This window comes from Somniosus microcephalus, chromosome 1 (genome assembly GCF_052327205.1).
Source record: "Somniosus microcephalus isolate GS21.2 chromosome 1, FLI_Smic_1.0, whole genome shotgun sequence".
NCBI lineage: Eukaryota > Metazoa > Chordata > Chondrichthyes > Squaliformes > Somniosidae > Somniosus > Somniosus microcephalus.
Window position 1 is genome coordinate 392,723,229 of NC_140987.1, and position 27,078 is coordinate 392,750,306.

Below are 27,078 nucleotides of genomic sequence, written 5' to 3' on the forward strand. Positions count from 1 at the left end.
GCATCCAGACTTAGAATAGGTAGGTACATTCATGCTACTTAAGTGCTAGCTAATGGCCATCTCGAACGAGGGAAAATGCAGCCATCTTTGACAATTACTTTGACCGCAGGTCCCTCTCCTGCAACCTCTACCACCAAGAAGCACAGGGCAACAATGTTGTCAGAATATTATCATTTCCAAGTTCCCCTCCAAACCACACACCATCCTCACTTGGACATATTTTTGTTCCTCCATTGTCACTAGGCCAATATTGAATTCTCTATCTAACATGGCATGGAAGCACCATCGCTACAAGGATTGCAGCAGTTCAAGAAGAAACCTCGCCTCCACCACCACTGCCTCAAGGCAATTAAGAATGGGAAATAAATGTAGTGTCACTAACATTCCTTGAACAAATAAATAAACTTAAATTATTTCATCCAAAGGACAGCATCATCTTCAGTAAATCAGTGCTCCCTTAGTACTGTACTGAAATATCAACCTAGCTTATGTACTCAAACTTTTGTGGGAATTGAACCCATATTTTCCCACAGACATGAGTACTTTCAAATGAGCCAAGCTGGCATGCAATTTAAACATTTAGATACTATGTAGAATTAGTATTTTAATGTCTAGACATTAAAAAAACATGTCTCTGATGGTTACAGATTTCTGTAATACATTTGTATAAAAGAGCCTCTGATAAGAAATATCCCTTTTAGTATTAGTATCAGTAGACATTGCTGTCTTTTACATTAATTCTGGCAGATGCCACCCCTGTAAATTTTAGTCCTGGTGCTTACTGTGCAGCCAATATGGGATGTAAAGTGGCGGCAGCGTGGAACTGCCTGACATTGATGCTGCTGCTGCTTCACGAGCACTAAACCTTGTGCCACTCAAACCTGAACACACAGGGCTGGATTTTACCAGCCCTGACTAGGTGGGACTGCTGGGGAAAGTCAAAAAGAATGGGAGCGGATCCCGAACCCGCCTCCAACCAATCTTCCCAGGCGTCAGGTCCCCGATTTGCGCAGGAACCCGACTCCTAGTGGCAGGAAGAGGATTAAAGCCACTTTAACTGCTTGTTAAGAGGCTTTTTCCAATTTTTAGACTTCTGCAGGCTATCTGACATCGGGGAATCCTGCCAGGGTAAGTGAGGTGTGCTGTGAGTCTGTTGCTATGTTGGTGTATAGATGACAACTGCAGAAGTGGTGTGAAGGATGCAATGGGACACTGGTGAGTATCAGAGGTAAGGAAATGTTGGGAAAGTCATTTTTAATGTGTTTAGATTTTTCTGTAGTTGACAAGCTTTGAAGTGTTTGTGTGACCTCACCTCAATGGGAGAAGTGACAGATTGCTTCTGTACCCTCTCTGGCAGCTGCCATCTGTTTCATCCTAAGGAGAAAGTCATTGGAGAGCCTGGGTGCAAGGGCTCACCTGTGTACAGTGATTCAGTGTTTGACAGCACCTCAATGCTGTCAAACACTATCAAATCATCTGTCAAAAATTTATGGTTCATGTGCCTTAAGAAAATTGGCAGATGAAGCATCATCAACTGATGTCATTTGACACCAGCTTTCCCTTAATTGGCCAGCAAGCCTGCAGGGCGGGCTTAACAAGGCCAATCAGGGGAAAATAGCATTTGTGTGTAAGATGTTGCTGGGGGCGGGACAAGAACCCAGAAGGCAGCAGTCCCGCCCCCAACGCGTCTCGGTGAGTAAAATCCAGCCCATAGTATTCGGCTTGCTTCTGAGGAGTGCAGTATTACCAAACCAGCAATAAATTTAATGGCCTGGATTTTACGGTCAGTGGTGAAGGAACGGCGCTCACTTGCAGCTGCCCACAGACTTTTTGTGGGCTTTTGAGCAGCAACTTATGGTTACCAGAGACCCTTATCAGCGTGACACCCTCTACAGGGGATCTGGGGCGTTTGTGAACAGGACAAGTAACAGTGCGTCTCTTCAACCAATCAGATTGAAGAATCCTCACTGAAACATGCCGAGTCTAAACCAGGAAGTAGAAATTAGAATATTTAATTCAATGTAGAATCATGTACAGAAAGCGAAAGAAAGATGGGATTAAGAGAAAGAGATGAGACCGAAAGAAAAAGTTTAAAAAAAAATTTAAAGAAAAATCTCCAACAATAATTAAATTCTGAATGACTCCACATTTGTAAAATTAAATTTTCAAGGCCAGAGATGATGTTTGGCAGCAATTAAGACTCATCATGCTGTTAAAAATTCACTTGCACATGAATGCACCAGCCTTAACTTTTTCTGGTGTTTAGTGGGTAACTAGTGGGTTTGTACTTCAACTTCACATCCTTGCATGAATTTTAACCAGCGCAGCAAAGCAAAGCTTGTGGCAGAGCAGAGCAAATTAGACAGCAACTTCCGCATTTCCATGTTTAACTACGCATATGTGGACGCCGGACGTTGCTGTCCAATTTACTCCATAATAGCAGTGAGCGCTTATAGCCCCACAGTTACGACTATCGCAAAATCTGGGCCGATATCTTTGGAACACAGATATTTTTAAAGCTCTGTTTAAAAAGGAAAGGGTGCATGATTATTACTAGTAGTACCTCACAAAAATTGCAAATCATTTTTTAAAGTTTTTTCCCCATTTTGTTTTGTGACAATTCTGTTTGCTGTTTGTAAAATAACGCCATCTTCATTGGTGTAGCAATTTTGATTTTAGTTTAGATTTTATAGAAATGAAGGTTTAGATAAACTGATGGTTTTATCCTGCCCAAATAATTACTTTACCCATTGATAATTTTTTAGCAGTATAAACCATAAAATCATACTTGTATTCACACCTGATAGTCTGCAAATTAGATTTTTTTTTCTTTTAACCTCAACAAAATTCAGTCAAAAAGTATAAATATGATCATTATTGAAGCAATCATCTGCCCACTGAGATACAGTTTACACCAGGAGATTAAAACACAAACCTTTTCTTCCCCATCACTGATAATCTGATCCCTGTGTCTTTGGGACACGTGTAACCTCATTTCCCAGCCTCTGAGGCTGTGCCATTTTACTGCTGCTGCAGACTTTCTCAGAGCTTAATTGTGTTACTCCCTGGATTTTGAAAATGCTGCCATGTTTTTGCTGCTACGAGACTTCTACCATCAATGAAATTTTCAAAATCCAGAAAATTGCCATTTAAATATTGCTCATGTGTTTTAAAATGCCACAAATTGGCATTGTTATGGTATAAATGTGCTAAGTATGAATTTCTGATGGGATACCTGCCCTGGAGGCCTATTTTATTTTAACCAGTCTTTTCTCCCACTTCTGTCTCTTGTGATGTAGAAGCATTCCTTCTCCTACCTCTGGCCTGTCTGTTCAAAATATTTTCTTTTTTTTTTTTTTAAAAACAGGATCAGTGGACAACGGTTTTTTAAACACACTGAAGGACACACCAGGAACATATCCTTTGAGAAGGAGTTAAAAACCTGCACCTGTGTCTGAAATTATGAGCTGATGTGTAAACCTTTTGTGGCTTAGGATTTCGAAAATTGTGTTGCATGGTAACCTGTAACAGGCATCTACTTTTGCAATTTCATATGCAGTTTCTTGGTTACTTTTATTAAAAAAAAAAAAACTATGGGCGAGGAAGCGAGGTATTACAGAACAATGTTTGAGATTGGATCAGTGTTCTCTGCTGAGTTTGTTGATTTCCACTACAATTGGCCTGAGTTCCATGGTCATGGAAGGAGAAATTCACCAGTGTTGCCATTTCCTGATCCTGGAAGTGTGTGTGGCGGTATGTGGGAAGAGTATAATTGGATTTGGGGATGATGCTTCCATGGCAAAATAGCACACTTGCAACCAATAGGTTTACACACAAAGAATGGCCACTTGAGTGAGCCATCAAAGTGCACCTGACACCATGGAACTGTAACCCAGCAAGGAGATAGCACCTTCAGGAGAGCAGAAAATTGCTAAGGAAAGTAGAATGTGTGCAGTGTTGATGTACAGAAATTGAATACATTGAGTGATGGGATATTGCATCTATAGTTTCAGCTGTCCTGATCCATTCAGATGGCATTTTTCAGTTATGCGCCTCATCCTGAACACCTGGAAGTGGAGGCAGCTCAGGGTTAAAGGACATGATATTTTCTTTGGTATACCATGGTATTTAGTTGAATCAAACATTAAGTTGGCCTTATGAGATGAGGAATGAATAGCTTAACATTTACAAATGTCAAGTTGGGGTCATTAATCTGCTGCTCAAGGGAAGCATTGGATACCCCTTTTCACCAGGCACTTATTCAGTTGAATTTGCTGATTGTCAACCCCTCCTGCCTCCTTTGACAGTCCTTTCCATACATTCACCACCCTCTGCATGAAGTAATTAAATCTGAACTGTTTTTTCACCCCTCCTCTTCTAAGTTTAAGACTATGCTCTCAATGTAGAATCTGTGACTGCTAAACATACTGACATTTATCTTGTCTATACCCTTTAGTATGCTGACTATTCATGTACTGGCCTCGCTAGACATGCTCCTATCTAGTTATCCAGCAAGTTAAACACTTATTCAAATAATTCCTCGTGAAGCCGTTTCGCTGTTTGAAGCTTTACTTGAACAAATTTGTGAAACTGTAAACAAAGACACAGTATGTTTTATACATAAACTGAGTACTATACATTTGATATTACATAAGATATAAACACATTTACAACAGTAGAATAGACTAATTGTATAACTAACATTTGGACTGTACTTCTGTAAATATCAAATATTAACCTTTTATAAACATAGTGTTATCAAAATAACACGATAGTAACTTTGTCAGCGTAGTAACGGACAAAGATACTCACAGATATTGCGCCTGGCCTAACATATGAGGTCAGATTACATTGGATTGAGAATCCCTCATGGCAGATTCTCCATTGCTCTGCTAGGTTCTTTCTGGAATTCTACTTCCTGGGTCAAACAGGAAGAAAGGTAGAAAGGTCAAAGGACCTCTGCTACATACAAACACTGCTAACACAATAACCACCACCAGAGGGTGCTATCTGCATGTAAAATGTCTGTAATGTCCATAAGTCCAGAACATCACTGCTATACAATAGCTACCACCAGAGGGTGCTATCTGCATGTAATAAGTCCAGAACAATTCAATAAGAAAGAAAATCATTTATTGGAGAACCTTTTATGACCTCAGGACATCCTAAAGTGCTTCATAAACAATGATGTACTTTTGGAGTGTAGTTACTGTTGTAACTTGAGGAAACGGGTGTAGCCAATTTGCAAACAGCAAGGTCCCACAAACAGCAGTGAGGTAAATGACCAGATAATCTGTTTGTGATGTTGGTTGTGTCAAGAATCCACAATTCTGCATACAATGTCCTACACATTAAACGTTCATCTACTATGATTACGCACGGTAATTTCTAGCCTCATGTCCATACAAGTTATTTAACTTGAACCAAAAAAAACCTGTCAGCTACTTTTCCAGTATCAGTAGAAAAGGATGAGGATCTTCCTGTTCTCCTAAAGGCAGTAACTCATTCTGAGGAATAGTCCAGTTTCAAGCTTTGCAGAAAAAACCATCCTTGAAGGTCTCCCACCCCAAACACTCAGCTGGCAAGCACAGTGGGTAACTGAAGCATGCAGATCAGATTTGATCCTCGGTCTGTGCCGAGTTCACTGATCTCAGCCAGTTGTGTTTCAAACCTCCACAGTGCTTCGGGTTTGGGAGGGGAAAGTCACCTCCTGATGCTTCTCTTCTGCATTATAACCATTCCAACTTCTACAGCCACTCCTCATAACTCTGGCTTCCTATTTTGAGCATTTCCTAATCCCAGGTATCTGTTTAGTTGCTCATTGGTGCACCATCTCCAATGCCTGGATGCCTTTCTCGTAAGAATTGTCCCTCTCTGCCTTTCCACCTTTATCTGCTCCTTTTAAGACTCACCTCTGACCAAGCTTTTTGTCACCCCTCTGTATCTCTCCTCCTTTGGCTTGGTGTTGCCATTCTTGTGAAGGGCCTTGAGATGTCTCTCTGCATTAAATGTGTTATACTGTAAGGTTGTTGCTCCTTGGCCCCCCTCCCCTTGACCAGAAGCAGTGGGGATGGACTGAAACAGCTACAGCTGGAAAATGTAAGATTTAAGCAATAAACTTAACTTATACCCGCAACTAAACTCCTTTAGGAACTGAAACTTTGATTTACTCAGTTTCTGCCTCACTGTCTTCTGCTGAGTCTCTAATCAAGTATATTACAAAGAATTTACAGCACAAACAGGCCATTTGGCCCAACAGGTCCATGCAGGTGTTTGTGCTCCTGACGAGCCTCCTCTCACCCCTCTTCATTTAACCCCATCAACATGTCCTTCTATTCTTTTCTCTCTAATGTGCTTATCTAGCTTCCCCTTGAATGCATCTATGCTATTCACCTCAACTACTCCCTGTGGCAGTGAGTTCCATGTTCTAACTGCTCTCTGGTAAAGATGTTTTTCCCAAATTCCCTATTGGATTTATTAGTGACTGTCTTGTATTTATGGCCCGTAGTTCTGGTCTCTCCTGTAAGTGGAGTCATCTTTTCTACATCTACTCTATCAAAACCTTTCATAATCTTGAAGACCTCTATCGGGTCATCTCTCGGTCTCTTTTCTAGAGAAAAGAGCCTCAGCCTGCTCAATCTCTCCTGATGGGTATAACCTCTCGGTTCTGGTATCATTCTAGTAAATCTTTCTTGTACCTTCTCCAGTGCCTCTCAATCCTTTTTATAATATGGTAACCAGAAATATTCACAGCACTCCAAGTGGGATCTAACCAAGATTCTATACAAGTTTAATATAACATCTCTGCTTTTCAATTCTATCCCTCTAGAAATGAACCCCAGTGCTTTACAGCTTTTTTTTTTATGGCCTTATTAACCTGCGTCACTACTTTTAGTGATCTGTGTATCTGTACCCCCCAGACCCTCTGTTCATCTACCCCATTTAGACACTTATTTTCCAAGGTGTATGTGGTCTCCTTATTCTTCCTACTAAAATGTATTACCTTGCACTTATTTATATTGAAGTTCATTTGCCAATTACACAGCCATTCTGCCACTTTATTAATGTCTTCCTGTATTTTGTCGCAGTCCTCTTCTGTGTTAACTACATCCCCAATTTGGTGTCATCTGCAAATTTTGAAATTGGACTTCCAGTTCCCGAGTCCAAATCATTTACCTAGATGGTGGTCCCAACACCGATCTTTGTGGCACACCACTTCCCACCTTTTGCCAATCAAGTAACTACCTTTAAACCCCTACTCTCTGTTTTGTAGCCAGCTTGCTATCCATTCTGCTGCTCGTCCCGACTCCACATGTTCTTACCTTAGTCATGAGTTTACTATGCGGTACCTTATCGAAGGCTTTTTGGAAATCCAAATATATTATGTCTATTGCATTACCCTTATCTATCCTAGTGCAATGCTGTTGCATTGGCAAAGGTCCAATCCTTTGGGTGCAATTCTACAAAACTGAAGTCTCATCTGTCTATGCAGGTAAATCTTGAAGACCCGGTAGCACTAGGGAGCTGACCTGGTAGCACTAGGGAGCTTTCCCAGCGTACTAGCCAATATTCTTCCCTCAACTAATGCCACCAAATAAAGTTTTCTCATCATTCATTGTTGTTATTTGTGGGACATTGTTGAGACAGAATGGCTGCCATTCTTGGCTGCTTAATTCACTACACTCCATGAGTACTATGTGAAGCACTTGAAAATGTTTCAACAATATAAGGTGCTATATAAATGCCAGTACTCCATGACTAGTAAGGACAAAGTCAGGAATAAGCTGTGAATTGATGAGCATTTGCTCCTGTCATGAACTTGCTTTAACAGGCTTCCATGTAACTGAAATAACAACAGAAAATGCTGGAAATACTCAGCAGGCCAGGCCGCATCCGTGGAGAGAGAGAGAGAGTTAATGTTTCAGGTCTGGGACCCTTCATCAGAACTGGAAAAAGCTGGAGATGTAAAAGATATTAAGCAGGTGCAGAGACGGGGAGGGGAGGAAGGAATTGAACATCCTGTACTTTTGTAAGGCAGGAAAGATAAAATGTTGCAAATGGGAGTGGCAAAAATCATACAGCATGAAAAATGGGGGCAGGGGTTATTATCTGAAATTGTTGAACTCGATGTTGATTCCGGCAGACTGTGAAGTGCCTAATCGAAAGATGGTGCTGCTCCTCGAGCTTACGTTGAGCTTCATTGGAACAATGCAATAGGCCGAGGACAGAGAGATCAGAGTGGGAGTGAAGCGGTGAATTAGTGACAGGCGACCGGAAGCTCAGGGTCACCCTTACGGACTGAACGGAGGTGTTCCACAAAGCGGTCGCCCAATCTGTGTTTGGTCTCCCCAATGTAGAGGAGACCACATCGTAAGCAGCGAATACAGTATATTAAATTGCAAGAAGTACAAGTAAAGCGCTGTTTCACCTGGAAGGGGTGTTTCGGGCCCTGGACAGTGGGAAGGGAGGAGGTAAAAGGGCATGTGTTGCATCTCCTGCGCTTGCACGGGAAGGTGCCAGGTGAAAGAGAAGGGCTGTTGGGGGTGATTTGAGGAGTGGACCCTTCGGAATGCTGAAAGGGGAGGTGAGGGGAAAATGTGTTTGGTGGTGGGATCATGTTGGAGGTGGCGGAAATGGCGGAGGATGATATGTTGAGGCTGGTGGGGTGAAAGGTGAGGACAAGGGGAACCCTATCGTGGTTCTAGGAGGGAGGGGAAGGGGTGAGAGCAGAAGTGCGGGAAATAGAACGGACACGGTCAAGGGCCGTGTCAACCACAGTAGAGGGGAATCCTCGGTTGATGAAAAAGGAAGACATGTCGGAAGCACTGGTATGGAAGGTGGCATCGCCGGAACAGACGCGGTGGAGACGGAGAAACTGGGAGAATGGAATCGTCTTTTGTCTCCACTAGTCCTATCACCATCTCGTCTCGTTTTGAATACCTCTTAATGTCTCTTCACTTCTCTTGTTCTCTCCCAGCCCTGCCTTTCGATCTATTACATTTCCTTTCCAGTTTTGAAAAAGGGTTAGACCCGAAACGTCGACTATTTTCTCTCCACGGATGTTGCCTGGCCTGCTGAGTTTTTCCAGCATTTTCTGTTATTTAGAATGGAATAGAGTCCTTTACAGGAAGCGGGGTGGGAGGAAGTGTAGTCCAGGTAGCTCTGGGAGTTGGTGGGCTTGTAGTGGATGTTTGTCGAAAGTCGATCGCCTGTCACTTTAATTCAGCGCTTCAATCCCGCTCTGATCTCTCTGTCCTCGGTCTATTGCATTGTTCCAATGAAGCTCAACGTAAGCTCGAGGAGCAGCACCTCATCTTTCGATTAGGCACGTTACAGTCTGCCGGAATCAACATCGAGTTCAACAATTTCAAATAATAACCCCAGCCCCCATTTTTCATGCTGTGATTTTTGCCACTCCCATTTGCAACATTTTACCTTTCCTGCCTTACAGAAGTACAGGATGTTCTTTAATTCCTTCATCCCCTCCTAACCCCCCCCCCCCCCCCCCCCCTTGTCTCTGCACCTGCTTAATATCTTTTACATATCCAGCTTTTTCCAGTTCTGGTGAAGGGTCCCAGACCTGAAACATTAACACGGTTTCTCTCTCCATGGATGCGGCCTGGCCTGCTGAGTATTTCCAGCATTTTCTGTTATTTCAGATTTCCAGCATCCACAGTATTTTGCTATTATATTCCATGTAACTGAGATTGACTATTACTTTTTAAAAAAAAAAACTTTGATAGATCTCTAATTCTGCTTATAGGAGATGGACATCAATTATGTACAAATGTAAGATTTTGGCACCCCAGTAAAATTTCAAGTGTCTGGATGATGTTTTGAGATGGTGTTTCAAAATTCTGAAATGGTACATAAAAGTGAGCAGAAGCTTGAGCAGTTGTCAAGAATGTTGTGCTGCGTGTTGTGAATTTAGAAGGGTTATACATGTGGAAAGTTAGTATTGATAGTAAAATGGAACATTACCCATATTTGAAAATATTAAGTGCTCTTGTAACACTTTAACTTGGAATTATAGTTTCTGTGTCTGTTGTTGGCCCTGTTTTCCTGTTCGGCTGCAAGTCTGCCCTTCTAAATCCGAGGATGAGATTTGGCTACTTTTGAATACTAAAAATAAAATGATTTGTGTGCTTTAAAAATAAATATTTTGTGTTGGTGCACAGAAAGCATCAAATATTGCCCTTTTAATTTGATATTGAAAGCTGATATGACTTGAGTTGAAATGCTATATTAATTAAGGTAGTACTGTTTACCTAAGTAACAGCGACCATATTAATTCATTGTTTGAAATGCTCTGAAAGGGCTATATAAATGCAAATATATTGTCATAACTACATCAAAGTGTATTTCCTATTGATTGGACATTCCTTAACTCTTCCATTACGGTACTAGAAGTGGTGATCTGCTTCTTCACACTATGGTCTGTGATTGGTCTGTCTGGATTTCACACCTATCTTATTGCACTCAACCAGACCACCAATGAAGATGTAAGTAAAGTGTATACAACAGGGGAATAGGTATGAGTGACTTCTGGTTTTGGGGAGGTAACCGTTACTAACCAACTTATCTTATAAAATTGACACATTGTAATGTGAGTTGTAATTACTCCAAAGGCTGATGGTTGTTGACAGTGGTGATTGAATGTGGCTTGCAACATGGTGATTTATGATCTCAACTTAATATAATTAACCCATAATTAAGGATTTTTCCTGACTAGCTGCATTGTAAATACAATAACCCTGCCACTTTACTTGGCTTATTTGCATTGGTAATATCTGCACAGTACTCCCATTTCTGGAAGCTGCTGATGTACAGAAGGTGACTTCCACACCAATGATGTTCAGAAACTAAATTGTTCTGGATCCCAAGAACTGTTGGAGGAAGCAGAAAAAAAATGGGATGAGTGTTGCACACAAGTGAGGGGCTTCTGCTTCAGCACACCTTGCCATCAACATTAAAAGTGCTTTAAGTGGAGTGCAACAAATTTGTCGATGTAAAAGTAGCCACTCTTCTAACTGATCATTAAAAAAAAAATTATATTGGGTGCTGTTAATATTGATGTCAAATTTGATGCTTTCTCTTTCAAGGTAATGCTATTACCCAATATAATCCTAGCTAGTTTTCATTTGTATCCTGTTACTTTAAAATCCTGGTGAATGTTAATCCCTGTAGCTGTAAGATTTGTGTTTATGCATAAATGTGAGATGTGGTAATTATCAAAACATGAGCTGTTCAACCCTGATCCAGTATTTTCAAGCATAGTTTTATGATCTTAAAATACAAGGCAATTGAGAGTCACCTTAGTTGATTTTTATTCAGTGGGTGGCACTTTGTTGAAACTGGGTTTAATATTACGTGGGGGGTGCAGCGTAGCAATAATTAGCGTATTGATTTGGTCCCAGTAGGGGCGTATTGCCTTTAGTTGTAAATAGATGTTATTGCACAGAATGATCCATACGCTGCACATGTCGTGCCTAATCATTCATGTTGGTTGAGTTGTGTCTGGAGTTTATGCAGCTGGGCATGTGAAAGAGTTCAGTATTTGCGCTTGTGGGAATTTTATTCTATTTAATTCATCGAACTGTCTTTCACAGATTAAAGGCTCTTGGTCAGGAAAAAATGGAATTCATAACCCTTACAGCCATGATGGTGTTTTAAAAAATTGTTGCGAGATCCTCTGTGGGCCAGTGCCACCAAGGTAAGAAAGCAGTATTGTACAGTGTTTAAAATCAAAAGACAAATCTAGTGATGTCAAAAACAGAGTCCGAGAAGGGGGAGCTCTTTCAGTGTCCTGGCCAACATTCGTTCATTCCTCCACCAGCACCAAAACACATTGGCCTGTAATTTCCGATAGGAGGCTTCCTGCGTGCGGATGCCTCCTATCGGAAAAGAATCTACGCCTTTACCCGAGGTGCGACCATTTCCGATCCTGGGCCCCTCCACAGTCGAAATGCGCAGGGCCCACGTATTCCAGGGGCGCAGGCAGTTCGCAAGCGTCCCTGGGATCACGTTGGGCCAGGCGAGCCAATGAAAGAAGGGGAATTCCCCTTCATACTTTTGACAGACCTGTCACAAGTATGAAAGGGGATCACTGAAAAAAAGACACAAACATTAAATACATGTTTTTTTAAAAACATCACGTTTTTAAAGTGAGTTAAAATTGCAATAAATTAAATAATGGGCCAGTAATTCCGGTCCCAACGCGTGAGTACGGACGGGGTACTCACCGTGGGCCTGTTGGAAGTGCCGGATTTCAGCATGCACAGCGCATGTGCGGGAAACCGGCATTTCCTCCAAGGGGTTCAGAGAGGTCGTTGAACTTCCTCCTTTTTGACAGGTTTGCCCGTGTAGAAATGTAAAAAGGAGACGTAAGGACTTGATTCTTTAAGGTAAGTGGTCTATTATTTAAAATTATAACATTTTTTCCACAGCGTTATTGTTTTTAAGGACTTTACAGTAAGGTAAGTGTATTTTTAGACCCGATTTCTTAAAATTATTTTTTTCTCAAAAATTTGATTAATTGTTTAAAATAGTTTTTTTAAGTTATTTATAGTTCATTAATTAGTGCGATGTTTTTTAACATTTTATTTAAAGTTTAAGTGGTGTTTTGGGGCGCCCGTACTTTTCATGAGTTTGACAGTTCTTACTATCAAACTCATGAATGAAGTTTTCCCTCCCCTGATTGGCTGCCCAGTGCTCACCTGATCCTAGCCGGCACCATGGCACTAACTACGTCGCTGGATCAGGCAAGCGCAGCGCGCCGACAGCTGAACCGGGCCAGTGACAGGAATTCCAAGCAGGCCCAGCTTCAGCTGTCGGCGCGCCGGGTAAGTGCACATCGGGGGCTTGCATGCGCGGCAAGCCCCCCAAACCTAATTTCTGCGCCATTTTAAACACTTTAATTTTTTGAAAAAATAATTCGTTTTTTACGGGGCTGAAAATAAACTTACCTTTTTTTAAAGCATTTTTAAATTATAATTGAGTGGGGGAAAAAAGATTTTTTAAACTTTTTAAAACTCTTATGCTGGTAAAAACAGGCCTTACGCCTGCTTTTACCAGGCATAAGATTTCTAAGGGGTTTTCAGCGGGCGAAGGTTCTGCAGAAAGTGGAACTCTCCACCCGCAGAGGCCCTTCTCCAGGGCAGGCATCGGAAATGCTGGTTTTCAGCGCATGTGCTTCGCGTGCATGAAACCGGCATTTCCAATATCCCTACGGGTGTGTGCACAGCGCGTACATGCCCATTAGACATTGGGAAAATAAGGGCCATTAGTTACTTAACTCATTGCTGTTTGAGGGACCTTACTGTACACAAATTGACTACCATGTTTGCCTATATAATAACAGTGACTGCACAGTAATTTATTTGCTGTGAAGAGCTTTGGGATGTTCTGAGGATGTAAAAGGTGTTAAATGGGTTTTTTTGTTGCTTATATTACAGCTGCAAATTTGTCCTCAATTTTCACTGAAATTGTAGAAATCTTTGCAGAAATGTGTGGTTCTGGAGTTATTTTCTGATTTTCATTCAGAGCAAGAACTGTCTGTTACAAGTTCTGTCCTTTGATTGTGATTAAACTGAGGTTCTGTCTGCCTATTCCAGTGGATCAAGTGGATACCAAAGATCCCATGGCTATTCAAAGAAGAGCAGGGAGTTCTCCCAGTACCCTGGCCGATATTATTTCTCAACAAACACCACCAAAAACAGATTAACCTGTCATTCATTTCATTTGCTGTTCATAGAACCTTGCTGTGTGCAAGTTTACTGCTGTCGGGCTTGCATCAGATTTTTGTAAAGTACCTCTAGATTACCGCGGTAAAGAAAAACCACATGTGTTTTGACAGTACTTTAATGTTGAACTGAATATTGGGCAGAAACTCAAAATATGGAGAATCTATCTACGCCAAATCCTTCTGAATAGATTCATCTTGTGGAATGCAGCTTCAGGCACTTTTGTAAGCACTCCATTTCTCTCTTTTAGGCAGTCCCTTGGAGCCAAGGATGACTTGCTTCCACATTAAAAATGAGTTCTCAGGTGACTGATGAGTCCAATGCAGGACCTACAGTCTCTGTCACAGGTGGGGCAGACGGTGGTTGAAGGGGCAGGTGGGTGGGGTGCTTGGGTTGACGTGCGCTGCCTGCGCTTGGCTTCCGCTTGCTCCCGGCAAAGAGACTTGGTGTTCGGCGCCTTCTCCTCCACTTTGTGCGGTCTTGGGCCAGGGATTCCCAGGTGTCGGTGGGGATGTTGCACTTTTTCAAGGAGGCTTTGAGGGTGTCCTTGTAGCGTTTCCTCTGCCCACTTTTGTAAGCACTCCATTATGCTAAAGGTGGTTGATGATTGGAGAATGTGGTGCCATTAATGTGACAGCGCCTCATCACAGTATGCCATATTGTGTCCCATGTGTATGCTGTTTTGTTTAATTTCCTCTCCGTCTCTTTCCCCCCCCCCCCCCCCCCCCCCCCCCAAACCCCCGCGCTTATGCCACAGAAGGGAATAAATGTTTTCAATTAATTAGGAATCAATGCCAAGTGCATTTTTTTTTGTAGTGTTCTTGACAGGAGAGGGCTCATTCAGGACAAGGCTGGTGTTTCAGTCACGGCTAACCGAATTGCAAGTACAGTACCACAAACTACGGTAAGACCCATGTGATACTTCTGTAGCTTAGGTATTTGGGATACAATTAAAAATTGGAAAACTAGGAGTAAGAAGGAAAGTTGGGGAAGAACATTTTCATTAGTATGAATAAGTTACTAGGGAAAGCCACGGAGCAGGCAATATAAGTGGGTTCAAGAAGCAATTGGGTGCATTTCTGGAAAAATAAGTGTTTGAGGGATATGGTGAGAAGGAATGGGCTTGTTGGACCTAATGGCCTGTTTCTGCACCTGAATGTTGCGATTTGTTGAGAATTCAACTGCATTGTTAGAATGTAACTCGTAACTTGAGCATGTAAGCTAGGCTAACATTTCAGTGCCTTACTGAGGGAATGCTACATTGTTAGTTGCTGTCTTTGGCTGAGGTATTTGAGGCTCTGTCTGCCGACTCAGGTGTGGGTGTTAAAGATCTCGTGCTATTTATAAAGTGGTGTTCTGGCTGATATTCCTCCCTCAATCAACACCAAAGAAAAAAAACAGATTAGCTGTCAGTTAATTCGTTTGCTGTTTTTGGAACCTTGCTATGTGTAAATTGGCTGTCATGTTTGCCTACAAACGTGGGAGCACTTAAAGCAATGAATTGGTTCTGAAGTGCTTTGGGATGTCCCGAGGATTTGATGAGACACTATATAAATACAAGTTCTCTTCCCTCCTTGTGTTTTTTTTGTCCTCTGTCGGTCTCTCTTTACTTTTATTCTTGGGGTGTGAGCACACCGACGAGGCAATATTTATTACTCATCCCTAGTTCCCCTGAGGACATTAAGATTCGACTAATCAGTGTGGGACTGGAGTCCCATGCAGGTCAGACCATGTAGAGGTGGCAGGTTCACTTCCCTGAAGAACATTAGTATACCAGTTGGGTTTTTCAATCACAATCCAGCAGCTTTCATGGTCATTTTCAGGTACCAGCCCACAAATAACCAGATTTGCACGGGCACGCTCTGTGTCTCTCATTCATGCTTGCTCCTCTTGCTCTCTGTGTCTCTCTCGCGCTCTCTCACACTCGTCTCTTGTGTTTTGTACTTGCTCTCACACTCTACCTGTCCGTCTGTCTCTGTCCCACACACGCAAGCTCCGTCTCGCATTCTTTGTATCACTGTCTCTCATGTTAGAATAGGGTAACGAAATAACTCAATACACAGGCTGTTTGAAACTCAATCACTTTTTGTTGCCCCAATTTAATCTCTCAAGATCTACGTCTCTTCCATCCATTTACACCAATATTTATTGAATTCCCTGAACTGCACCGCATGTTCCGAACTAATTATTTTAATTGTTTTCAATGTACTGAATACTGTGAAATACGTAGAATGCTGCCAGTTGACCTTTGCAGTCTACGCCAGCATGGCAGTTTCACTAAACAATGCAGGTCACTCAATATCTGGATGTTTTATCTGGAAATATAGGTAGACAACCCCATCCACTTTTGTGTTCCTTCTTAGCTGGTTCTAGTGTCTTTAAAAATGTAGAATGTGTAAAAGCACATTTGACCAAAAATCTAAATAATTGAGAAAATATTATTTGTTTAAATCTGTTTATATTAATTATTAGAAGTGGAAAAGCTGCTGGAAGTGCACAGCAGCTCCATCGGTATCTTTTTTTCTTTTTCAGATGCTGTTACAATAATTGTGTATTTATAGCATTCCTTTTTTTAATATTCTACATTAGTAAATGTAATCTGGGTCAGGAGTGCAGTAAGATGGAAATAATTTAGTGTCTTGAAATTGAGTGCTTGGTTCACATACCTTGGATGCAGAATTTAGTGAAGTTGAATATATGCATTCGTACATGTTAAAATTTGGCATTTTTTAAATTATCAGGGCCATTTTAATGCTTGCTCTCGTGATTTTGTTTCTGTCTTTCATCAGTTTAGAAAGTTGCATGACTTGATGTGACACAAGGCTGCAATAGTAACCTTTCTTAATGATGTCTCTTCTCCATCAGGCAAGTAGAGCTCCACTGATACCCAATGAGCAGGCGCCAGTAAAAGAAAGTCCCTTGGTACCGGGGCAAACTGAACCAGATGCAAAAGAGACAGTACTATCACCTGGCACAAACATGCTACTTCCATCTCCACCGCCAGTGGACTTAAATATGCAGCCTAGTACCACATTCCTGCGAAGAGATGCAGTTACAAAAGAAACTTCACACCGGGGTTATGCCTTCTAGTAAATTTACTCCTGGACTAAGTTCAAAAAGAAGACTCGGTGCACAAAAAGAAGTTGGAAGACAGTTCCTCTAGCTAAGTTAAGGTGCAAATTGATTTGACACTGCAATTTCCATCTGATCAGTATTGTACATTTTATATGAAGGAGTTTGGAGTGGGTGGTGGTGAGGAGTAGCATCAGTCTAGGAATATTAAAGAGGGGGCCAAATTGCTCAGAAACCTTTAAGGGCCAATTTACCAATCCATGGCCAAATCTGTCTCTTCATACTATTCATACATTAGCATTTGTTATTTTAGTTCAAAATACAAAAATGCTACGTGCTGGATGAATTTTACTAAAGAAGTGACTGATACATTTTCTATTTATTACCCATATATTACATATCGTAACTTCATGAAAATAACTGGCAGGATAAATATTGTGTGAATACCTCGTTTGATTTGCTGAGTTTCAGGTGGGTTCTATGCAAAACATGTCAACATGTTTGGAGCTGACCAGTGTAATTTTATAATGTCACTGATTACTGGCATGTTTTGAGTGATAAACTATCCATATCTAGACAGCTGTGAGATAGTTATCTTACAGAATATGTATATACGTATGTGTGTGCGTATAAATGGGCAGTCTCCCCGAGTACATGAACTTGATATAGGGTAAGTGATATTGAACTTCAAGATATACTTGGATAGGGCTGTACTAATTTTTTTAAACAAAATTGTGAATGAACTGATGCTGCCATTGAACGTTGTTTTCATGAAATTACAATATTTTCCAAGCACTATTAATGGTGTTACTATTGCTTTACTAGTGGATTGTGAACCAGGTCACTCATATTATGATAGTATGTGAAATGGGCATACAACTTAAAATACTTAGCCAGGAGAAATAGTTCCTGAGAAAACTAAACCTCTCCATTCCTGTATGATTCTAAGATGGAGCCAAAGTTCCACAGGTGGTACTGCCTTGTACTTTTAAAGAGTGTTTGAGACCTCGGTGTACAAAATATAGTGTTGGGGGGAAAAGGAAGTTGGAAAAATAATCTGTTATGGTGCAGATTTGTATTATAAAGATCACTTGTTCTAAATTAACAGATCAATTTGATTTGGGAGTACCTACTATGAGGGAATAGATGGTTTATGGAAAACAGGTATATGATTCCGTGCCATTTTATAATTTAATAAAAACAGTCTTGTAACTGCAGTAAAGGTATGCACAGAGAATTGTTTTCCCCCTTATTTTAGCTAATTAGTTAGTGTTTTGTATTGTCCAAAGACTAGTTTTGCAGTTTCTCAAGACTACCTAATTTCAACAAGGACCCAAGAGGAAACTATGTGGCCTTACTCAAAAGGCTGAAGTCCCTGAATTCCAAGCTACCCTGGAACCTTGACTTTAGATTTCGGAGTCCCTAACTGAGGCACAAACACTAAAGCTATTAGACTGAAAAACATGATTTGTGCTCCCCACCTTTTTTGAGCAGACTACAGTGCCTTTCATGATACTGGATCAAACCATTTTGAAATTTGTAATATCTTTCTGATTGAGATGTGTGTCTCTAATGTGTTAATGACCAATGGTAATAAGAATGGAATTGTGGCACCAGTGAAAGTGGTAATTCATTTAAGTTATTTCAGTTTTACTGTTGTGCAAAACTCCATTTTGTTGGAATTCAGTTAGCCTGTACATTATTGCACATCCTTATGACAAGTACAGCTGAGTGTGCTCAATAGTTTTAATAACGTGGTCTTGTTCTGTAATCCTCCACTGTATGTAGAAAGACCTATAGTTCTGAAGTCACACTGACCGAACAAGAATTTGATTTTCTTGTATATGGCCTTTATACTGTTCCAAGTCTAAACATGATTGAGAACCAAAATCTAATTTCTTCTGATTTGAACCTTTTCAAAAGTTGTTTCAACATGTATGTGACCTAAACTCTTAAACTAGTCCTAATCAATTGAAGATTAGAATGATTTGAACTACATTCTTAAATGCAGTTTCCAGCAGGATAAGCTTCCAGTCTGCCTGTAGCACTGTAATATGCCCAGTTTAGTTACCCTTAGCCATTCGTGAGAATGCCTTTCTCAAGCAAGAACCTGATACGATTATTACTTACTTTACATACGCTCTGCTGGCCAAACAATGGAGGAGCATTCTGGAAATGTAATTCCCTCCCAGTGAATTTTATATGTTGGTGTCATTGAAGTTTTATTTCAAATTAGCCAAATAAACACTTGCCTTGATGAGCTAGTTTGAGTGTAAATTTTAAAAAGTGAGAGGTGTGTTAGAAAGGTTACAATAAAATCGGCACGTTATATGGGCTTTGAAGTATCTGTTATGGTGAGGGGTAACTAATTTTAAAAAAAAAAGCAACCTTCAATATTGAATCCTCTTTCCACCCTTTGATCGCTGCATTTGTTTAATTGGTGTATAAAAATAAATAAAGCTTATTTAATTCATATTGGCCCAGAAATTCGGGTCGGGGGCTTCCCGCGGGTGCAAGCCCCCGACCTGCACTTACCTTGCGCGCCGGCCGTTGAGCTGTGGGCCCGCGTGGGATTCTGATCCTGGGCCGCCTCCAACTGCCGGCGTGCAGTGCTTGCGTATCCCAGGGGCGCACTTAGTTCAATGCGTCTCCTGGGATCACGTGGGCCATGGAGAGCCAATGGTACCAGGGAATGCTTCATTCATAAGTTTGACGGGAAGAGCTGTCAAACCTATAAATACTATAAGCCCCAAAACATCACTAAAACCTCAAATTTTTTTTTTTTAAATCACATTTTTAAAATCTAAACTATAAATTACATGAAATAACTATTTTAAACTAATTTAAATTTTTGAAAAAATTAATTACATTTTCTAACGGGGCTAAAAATAAGCTTACCTTTCTTTAAAGTATTTAAAAATAATAAACCTGTGGGGGAAAAAATGTTTTAATTTTAATTAATTCACCACTTACCTTGTTAAAAGCAGGCCTTGCGCCTGCTTTTTAAAAGAGTAACTGCTGGAGACTTTTTTTTGCAGGTTTTTCCGGGAGGGTAAGTTTAATGCGCACGCGCTGCCTCTCCAGCGCACGCGTTCGACCACTGAACCCCTTCTTTCAGGGGAACGGAAGTGCCGGTTTCCCGCGCATGCACGAAACCAGCACTTTCGTTGGGCCTACGCGTGAATACCCCGTGCGTACTCACCCGTGGAGACCCGAATTTCTGGGCCATTAACATTTGGGTGGAATAAAGAGAAAATGTATTGTAGAAGGGTGTGTGTGTTAACTGAAGGGCTGGTGCGCAAATAGTTGATGTGGATTCATCTTCCTTTCCTCTCTGTGATAAACCCCATATCCTGTAATTTTGATTTATATGAAGTCTTTCAGGGAATCCTGATCAGAAATCAGACTTAAAAATAGCACCGTTGCAGATCATTTATTTCTAATATTTTAGGAAGCCAAGGTTTGCACGGTAAATCTATGCATTACTTGAATTGATGGTAATGACTCCATGTGTCCTGTTACATGGACTACTCTCCCTCACTCCTCCTTCCAAACAACCCTCCATCCAGCGTAAACTGTGTATTGGCATTGCATCTTAGTAATGCAGCTAGATGTTAAAGAAACCAAAATCTGCTCGGTCGAAGGTAAGCTTCTAGTGCTTTAAATTCCAAACTGTTTGGTTGTTATGGTGTGTTATCTTTTAATATTTAAGAACGTACTGACCACTTTGACCATGAAAACTCCAGCTAAATCTACTCCGCTAGAAAATGTTAATATTTGACCCTTTTATTTGGTGCATTTTCCAGTACTTTGAAGTCTACATTGCAGATTTTTAATCATATACAAGGAAGTGACATCTCAATTTTATTGAACACTGCTCTCACTTTGCTTTTTGGGAATTAGCTTTCAATTTTTTTTCTTCCAGTAGCAGCAGATACTATAATATTGAGAAAAAAAGTTTTAATTTAAAATAAAAGTCTAATGACAGATGAGGGCTTCAAACTCAGTCTAAGGCAACAAAATTAAATTTGTACACACTCCTTCCAAATGCCTCCCAAGTAGTGCAATCTGGTTAACTTCTGGTATTTCACATTATTCTTCCATTTTTCTTAAAATAAAAAAAAATGATATTTTTAGCAGCCCAACCAAATTATCATCCAAAAAGCTACCTACAATCACTTTCTCCCCTCCCCCACCCTCCCGAGTATTTCCTTTCCTCTTTATAAAGGTATCCTCTCTTTCCCCCCTCCCTACCAACTGCCCCCAGAGGCGCATTACCCTCGCTAATCCTTTTCATGGGGGCACTGTATTGCTCCATCAACCCCAACCCCCACCCAGAGGTGGTTCTTTTCCCTCTAACACTCTCAGTTTATGATGGCACTCTTCGTCCCTCCTGCCCCCTCCTCTGCTTTCCAGGTCATGCAGACACTCTCCATCTCCTCCAAGTTCATGCTGGCAATCTCCTCCATCCCATTCATATTGGCAGTCTCCTCACCTTCTACCTTAGCATTACTCAAGCTTATTTTTTCTGTTTTTCCCCCCCCCCTTCCACAAAGTGCCACACCCAGGCTCCTACATCCTGCTCCAAGTAATTGGTATAATGCAATAACCAAAAAAATCTGCGTGCTTGTCGTGAAGGGGCTAATTCCATTTCACGTGTTTGGTGCCAACTTTTTGGAGTTGTGAAATGCTGTTTTTGAGGCTAATTTGAGCAAGGGAGAAAGAAAATCTTTTTTGTTGGGGGCAGGATGGAACAGCGAGAAAGAGACACAGACAAACTCGTATTTTCTTTAACCCACTTTGAGGTAGAACATTGTGCCAAGTCTTCACATGGCTCCTTATTTATTATTTTGCACCAATTTTAGGTGAGTCCAAATGAGAATTTTTACCTTTAAATGTCACATACTTTTTGTCTAGATGTGGTCACGGTCGATAGAGTTAAATAACTGGTTTTATCTCATCCTTAATTATTGTTTCTGTGGTACTAAACTGCCTCTGAGGTTCCTCATCTTTGGAATTTGCTATTTTCCTGGGAGAGCCAGCGAAATGATCCTGGGGACACCATGGTTTCTCTAGTTTTGTAACTCTTAGAATTTTGCCAAATGTATTCAGACACTTGTTGGAAAGTGTATGAATTTAAAACATTTTATCCAGCACTGATCAGAGCTATTTTAACGTTGGACCTAACGACCAGACTTACTATGTTGAATAAGCCTCAGTTATCCAATCATTTCTAGTGATTCAGTAATAAAGATTCTCTCTCATCAAAGTGAGTGAATGGATATATTAAACCATTTCATGAGCATTATGTTTACATTCAATTTGTGCTTTTGGTTAATTAAAAAAAATTCAAGAACTCTATGCTGAAGCAGTCGGAGCTTTTAATCTTTTTATGAAAGACAATTAAAAAGAAATGTACCTTTACTCATTTATAAAAGTTGGATTAAGCATCTTAATTTATGAATGGAACACTTTCCAAAAGTTGGCCTAAATTGCATAGAAGTAAAGATGAAAATTTAAAAACTGCTGGAAACCTGAAGTAAAAATAAAAGATCTGCAGCAGGTTAGTCAACGTTTGAAAGGGAAGGTCCGCTTACTGTTTCACATGGGACCTCTCCTCAGAACTGTTATAAATTAAAGGAGAGTTCCTCGATGGAGGACTATACGAGTTCTGATTAGGGCCCCACTGGAGATATTAACCTTTGTTTAACTCTGACACAATCCATTGGTATTTCAAGAACTTTGTTTATAAAGGAACAGACCTTCAGATTCTGTGACTCAGCAAATTTAGAACTTACTTTTTGCTTTCAGTCACAGGTAAGTGTTTTCCTTTGGGTGGCTGTGGGGGGGGGGTGGAAATGAGTGAGGCAGAGTATTCCTTTCATTTGCTGGGACTGAGCCTATTCCTCCCGGTGCCAACCAGATTGGTTAATATCTGCACTACATTTACTCTCTTGGCAGTGATAGTTTATGTGATCAGCACAATGTCCTCCATAAAACTCAACACTTGCTGCACTTTCTGGCTGTGTATGTAATCTCATGCAAAGCAAATGCAGATTTATTCATTAGCCATTTTTCAAAAAGTTGTCGGCCTTCAGTATAAGTGGATCTGAGAAATCAAATTAAATATGCAAATTGTTTTATCACCTTCCTGGATGACATGGTGACAAGTCAGTCTGTCTCTGTTAATTTTAATTCGTTTGCACTGCTATACATATCTGAAAGTAGGGAACTTCTGTCGCATTTAATCCTCTCAGCATTTCCCTACATTTCTGATTTCAGACCACTGCTATTCACTAGTGATTCTTCCCAGCTAATGCCTTCCAATGCCTCAGAAATTAGATTCTTCATTTGAGTGCTGGGAGACAGAAGGGAGTGGGGGATTTTAACAAACTGGACAGATCACAATGCATTACATCTGACCGCATTTAAATTCTATTACCTTATCATCCATGATCCTAAATTGTATTTTTTAAATGTTCTTGGTACTCGGTACTCGGTGTTGCTGATGTAGCCATTAAATAAAGTGAATCTTCTCTAGGGAACAGTAGCGCTTTTATATAAAAAAAAAAAAAAAAAAATGTAGCCAGGAACCGTGTTTGACCTTCATTGGAAAATTGTGAATTTTGGACTATAAAAAGACCTTTTTATGTTTAAAAAAAAACACAAGTGTTTTTATAAACTATACTCATTGAAATAGTCTTTTATTTTAAATGGAGTCTTAAGTATGATTGTATCCTTCATAAAACTATGATAAAAATCTCCGCAGCAACTTTCAGTCCAGGGAGTCTCTGCTTATTACAGCTAATGCATCGATGATTTTTATAATCAAATTTTCTTTAAAAATCAGGACTGCTTTATAACTGCATTTAGAATTGAAGAAGTTTGTGGCATAATGTGTACTTTTCTGAATAATCTCAGACTTGTTGAATCTATTCAATGTTTTCCTTTTGAAGTTCTAGATGTGTATTAATGGGAAAAGAAAGAACTTGATTTATATAGCACATTTCATGTCCTTAGAATATCCCAAAGCGCTTCACAGCCAATGAAATGTAGTCAATTGTAGTCGCTGTTGTATCGATTAACAAGCTTCTAGTTAGGTTAAGGGTGTGCTTAGTTGTAGATAAGTGTTAAAAATATGTAATATGCTAGTTTGATGCTTACTGATAAGATACAAAGTGTGGTTATTATGTAAAAACTACTGTAGTTTTCCCAACAAAATTCATAGGATAAAGCAATTCGTGAAGATTTATTTTGGATTATACAAATGCTAAAAACATCAAATCCCTCAAATGAAAATAATACTAGACAATAGAAAACTTTATTGCTGCTGCCAGCTACTGATGGGTCAGCAGTGACAGTACTTGAGGGAGTGCTGCACTGTCGGAAGAGACGTCGTTCAGATGAGATGTTAAACCGTGACCCCCATCTTACTTCTTGGGTGAGTGTAAAAGATCCCATGGCGCTATTCGAAGAAAAGTAGGGGAGTTCTTCCCGGTGCCCTGGACAATGTTTATCCCTCAACCAATATCACTAATACAAGTTATCTGGTCATTATCACATTGCTGTTTCTGGGACCTTGCTGTAAGCAAACTGGCTGCCATGTTTCTGACATTACAATAGTGATGACACTTCAGATGTACGTAATTGGCTGTAAAGCACTTTGGGAATTCTTGAGGTCATGAATGGTGCTATATAAATCCAAGTTCCTTAGACCTCTTGGAAAATGCTCCAAAATTTACTAAACATCTAGCGGTGGTTGGATTCTTTGTTGAGAGTCAAGTACTGACCATCAGCAAGCAGTACTGCAATTTTTTTGTTTTGCAAATTTCTACTGAGCAGTATTGGACCTGATTTTAGAGAATGATTGAAATGTGTTAATGAACTTGGGTAGGGGATTTGTTTTTAAATGTCTCGGGAATAAAATGTGGACCTATTTATCTTGAATGATGTAGCAAGTATTTATATTTTTTTTAGAAAGCAACTTTTTCCTCAGTGGGCTGAAGTTATGAGTATCTACGAAGTATGTAATAGATGTTTCGGCTTTAAACACTTCCTTCCTCCACTTTCCAAATGTTTTTCTTGTATCTTCTAAGGATGTTGATTCCCATTTGAAGTACAGTTTGAGGTGCTGGCAGCTCTCCAATAAATTACCCAAATAGCCATTCTACAGTTGAGAGTCTTGAGAGAGGGCATCCCTGCTGAGTCTGATCGTTTCCTCATCCAACGCTCACCCATGCACTTTCTAACGGGGTTCAATGAATAGCAACTAGGAGCAGACTTTTTTTTGGAAGTACAGCGTTTTCATGCTGAACAGATGGAGCAAAAGTTGCTCGATGACACTAGATGCTTTAAAGCATCAAGAAAGTCAAATAGTGAACTGAACTAGATTTGTAAAAAAAAAAAATGTATTTTTACAAAATTACCCTTTCCCAGTTATATCTTTTGATTGCATGTGTATGCATTATGGAAACATAACTTTAATTATCAATCTGCACCAAGCTTCCAGTTCCACTGCCTTAGAGCCATTATTATACATTTTAATGTTCCATTGCCCTATGAATGGTATGAAGCACAGTTCTGTTAAAATATATTTTAAAACAAAGCTTCTATTGTAGCAACTTTACTTTAAGCTTCTTAAAGTAAAAAAAAAAGTCAATTATCTAAATGCAGCAGTGGACTGAATAGTGTGCAAATACTGTAGTTTGAAACTGGAGAGTTTTGTTTCATAGGAAAGTATTTTTGGGGGAATGAGATCATACTGACGTGAGTGGTTGGTATTAAGATTATATAATTGCTTTTAAAAAATGATTTGAAGGAAACCAGTTGCAATCCACTTATTTTATCTCATGGGAATGACTTGTATGTTAATTGGCAAATATATTTTTCAAGTTGTTTAGTGTTAAGGGGCAGTGCACTCTGGAAAAATGTGGGGCAATATTTTTAGGGAATTTTCCTATTTGGTTTCCAATTAGCAAATCATCCAACGATTGAATAATTGACTCTCAAAATTGTTTTTATTTGGACCCATGCATTGCCATTGGTGCTATAGGTTCAAGCACCATCCTTTCACTGCTGTTGCTTCAGCTTAAATCCAGACCAGATACTAGGATGAAGATACATTTCTGATGACAGGGAAGTGTTCAGCCTGGCTTCAGACTGAGGCCAGATAGTAGACAATGACCATGTTTTTTATTCTCTTCAGTTAAAGATATTGTGGCGAGTCTTAAACCAGTTCCATGTAATATAGAGTCGATGTATAGTAATTGTTGCTAACTGATAGTATCTTAGTGGGGTCTAATGGAGGTTGAAAAGGGGGAAAGAGGAAAGGATAATGGAATGTCACACCTGCTGTATGGAGTTGGTGTTTAAAGGACACTGTCATTCCAAATGAGTAATGCTCAGTATGCCATTCAATTTGTGCCATGGCTGACCTGCAGTCACTTGATGCTATCGTAGTGAATAACGCAGAAACTTGACCGTTAGCCAGCCCTACTTCTGCCGCCTGCTGTTATTGCCATGCATCATTGGTCACTCTTTCAAAAACACTGAAATATTTTAGCACTGTTACCAAACCATAGATTACAAATATTATTCCAATTCCCATTACAGTTAGTGGGAGCACATATGGATCTGCTTAAAGGGGTACTGTCAGGGAATCAAAACTCATCTAATGCAGAGCAATGAACAGATTTGCTCATCTAGATGTCAAAAGGCACCTGTCCCAAAAGTTCAGCTCATGTATCTATTCTGCTGTGCCGCAAACACTAAAGGGAAGTTTACCCCCTCCCTTATCATTCCGTGTGACTTCAAAAGCCTTTTACCTCAGGTTTACCTTTTTTGTTCAGTTAGTAAAATTATGTGCTGCTGTCTGAATAAAATGTGTGAAACTAAATGCAAAAAAATGTTTTTGTATTCATTGTTTATAATGAAAATTACTGTTTTAGAAAATTGTTCTACACCTTTACAATATTCTGATGGTGACTGTTAATTTATGATTCCTTTATTTCATTTATCATGTATTCTTTTTCAATTAAATTAATATAATGTATCTAACTGTAAATAACTGATGTCTATAAATACAGTTCTTGTACTTGATTTATTTCAGGCGTGTGTTTCCATTGTCTTGCAACAGTTTCTTGTTTTATGTAAGATGCCTACTGTCCATGGGTTCCATAAACTTCTGCACACTAACACTCTCTGGCACTCCCAACTGTAACAGGTTATTGTTTGGGAATGGTATAGTATCTGTCTACGTGGTCCA

At 40.0% G+C, this 27,078-nt stretch overlaps 1 protein-coding gene across 1 annotated transcript in view; it reads left to right on the forward strand.

Moving 5' to 3' along the window:
* Nucleotides 1–26,917, forward strand: part of zdhhc9 (zDHHC palmitoyltransferase 9) — a 120,072-nt gene extending 93,155 nt beyond the window's left edge. Inside the window, exons 5-9 of the mRNA XM_085997366.1 lie at nt 3,368–3,416; nt 10,400–10,502; nt 11,610–11,713; nt 14,559–14,646; nt 16,608–26,917. Coding sequence (XP_085853492.1) covers nt 3,368–3,416; nt 10,400–10,502; nt 11,610–11,713; nt 14,559–14,646; nt 16,608–16,832 — 569 coding nt within the window. The 3' untranslated portion in view covers nt 16,833–26,917. The remainder of the gene's footprint in view (nt 1–3,367; nt 3,417–10,399; nt 10,503–11,609; nt 11,714–14,558; nt 14,647–16,607) is intronic.
* Nucleotides 26,918–27,078: the final 161 nt, after the last annotated feature.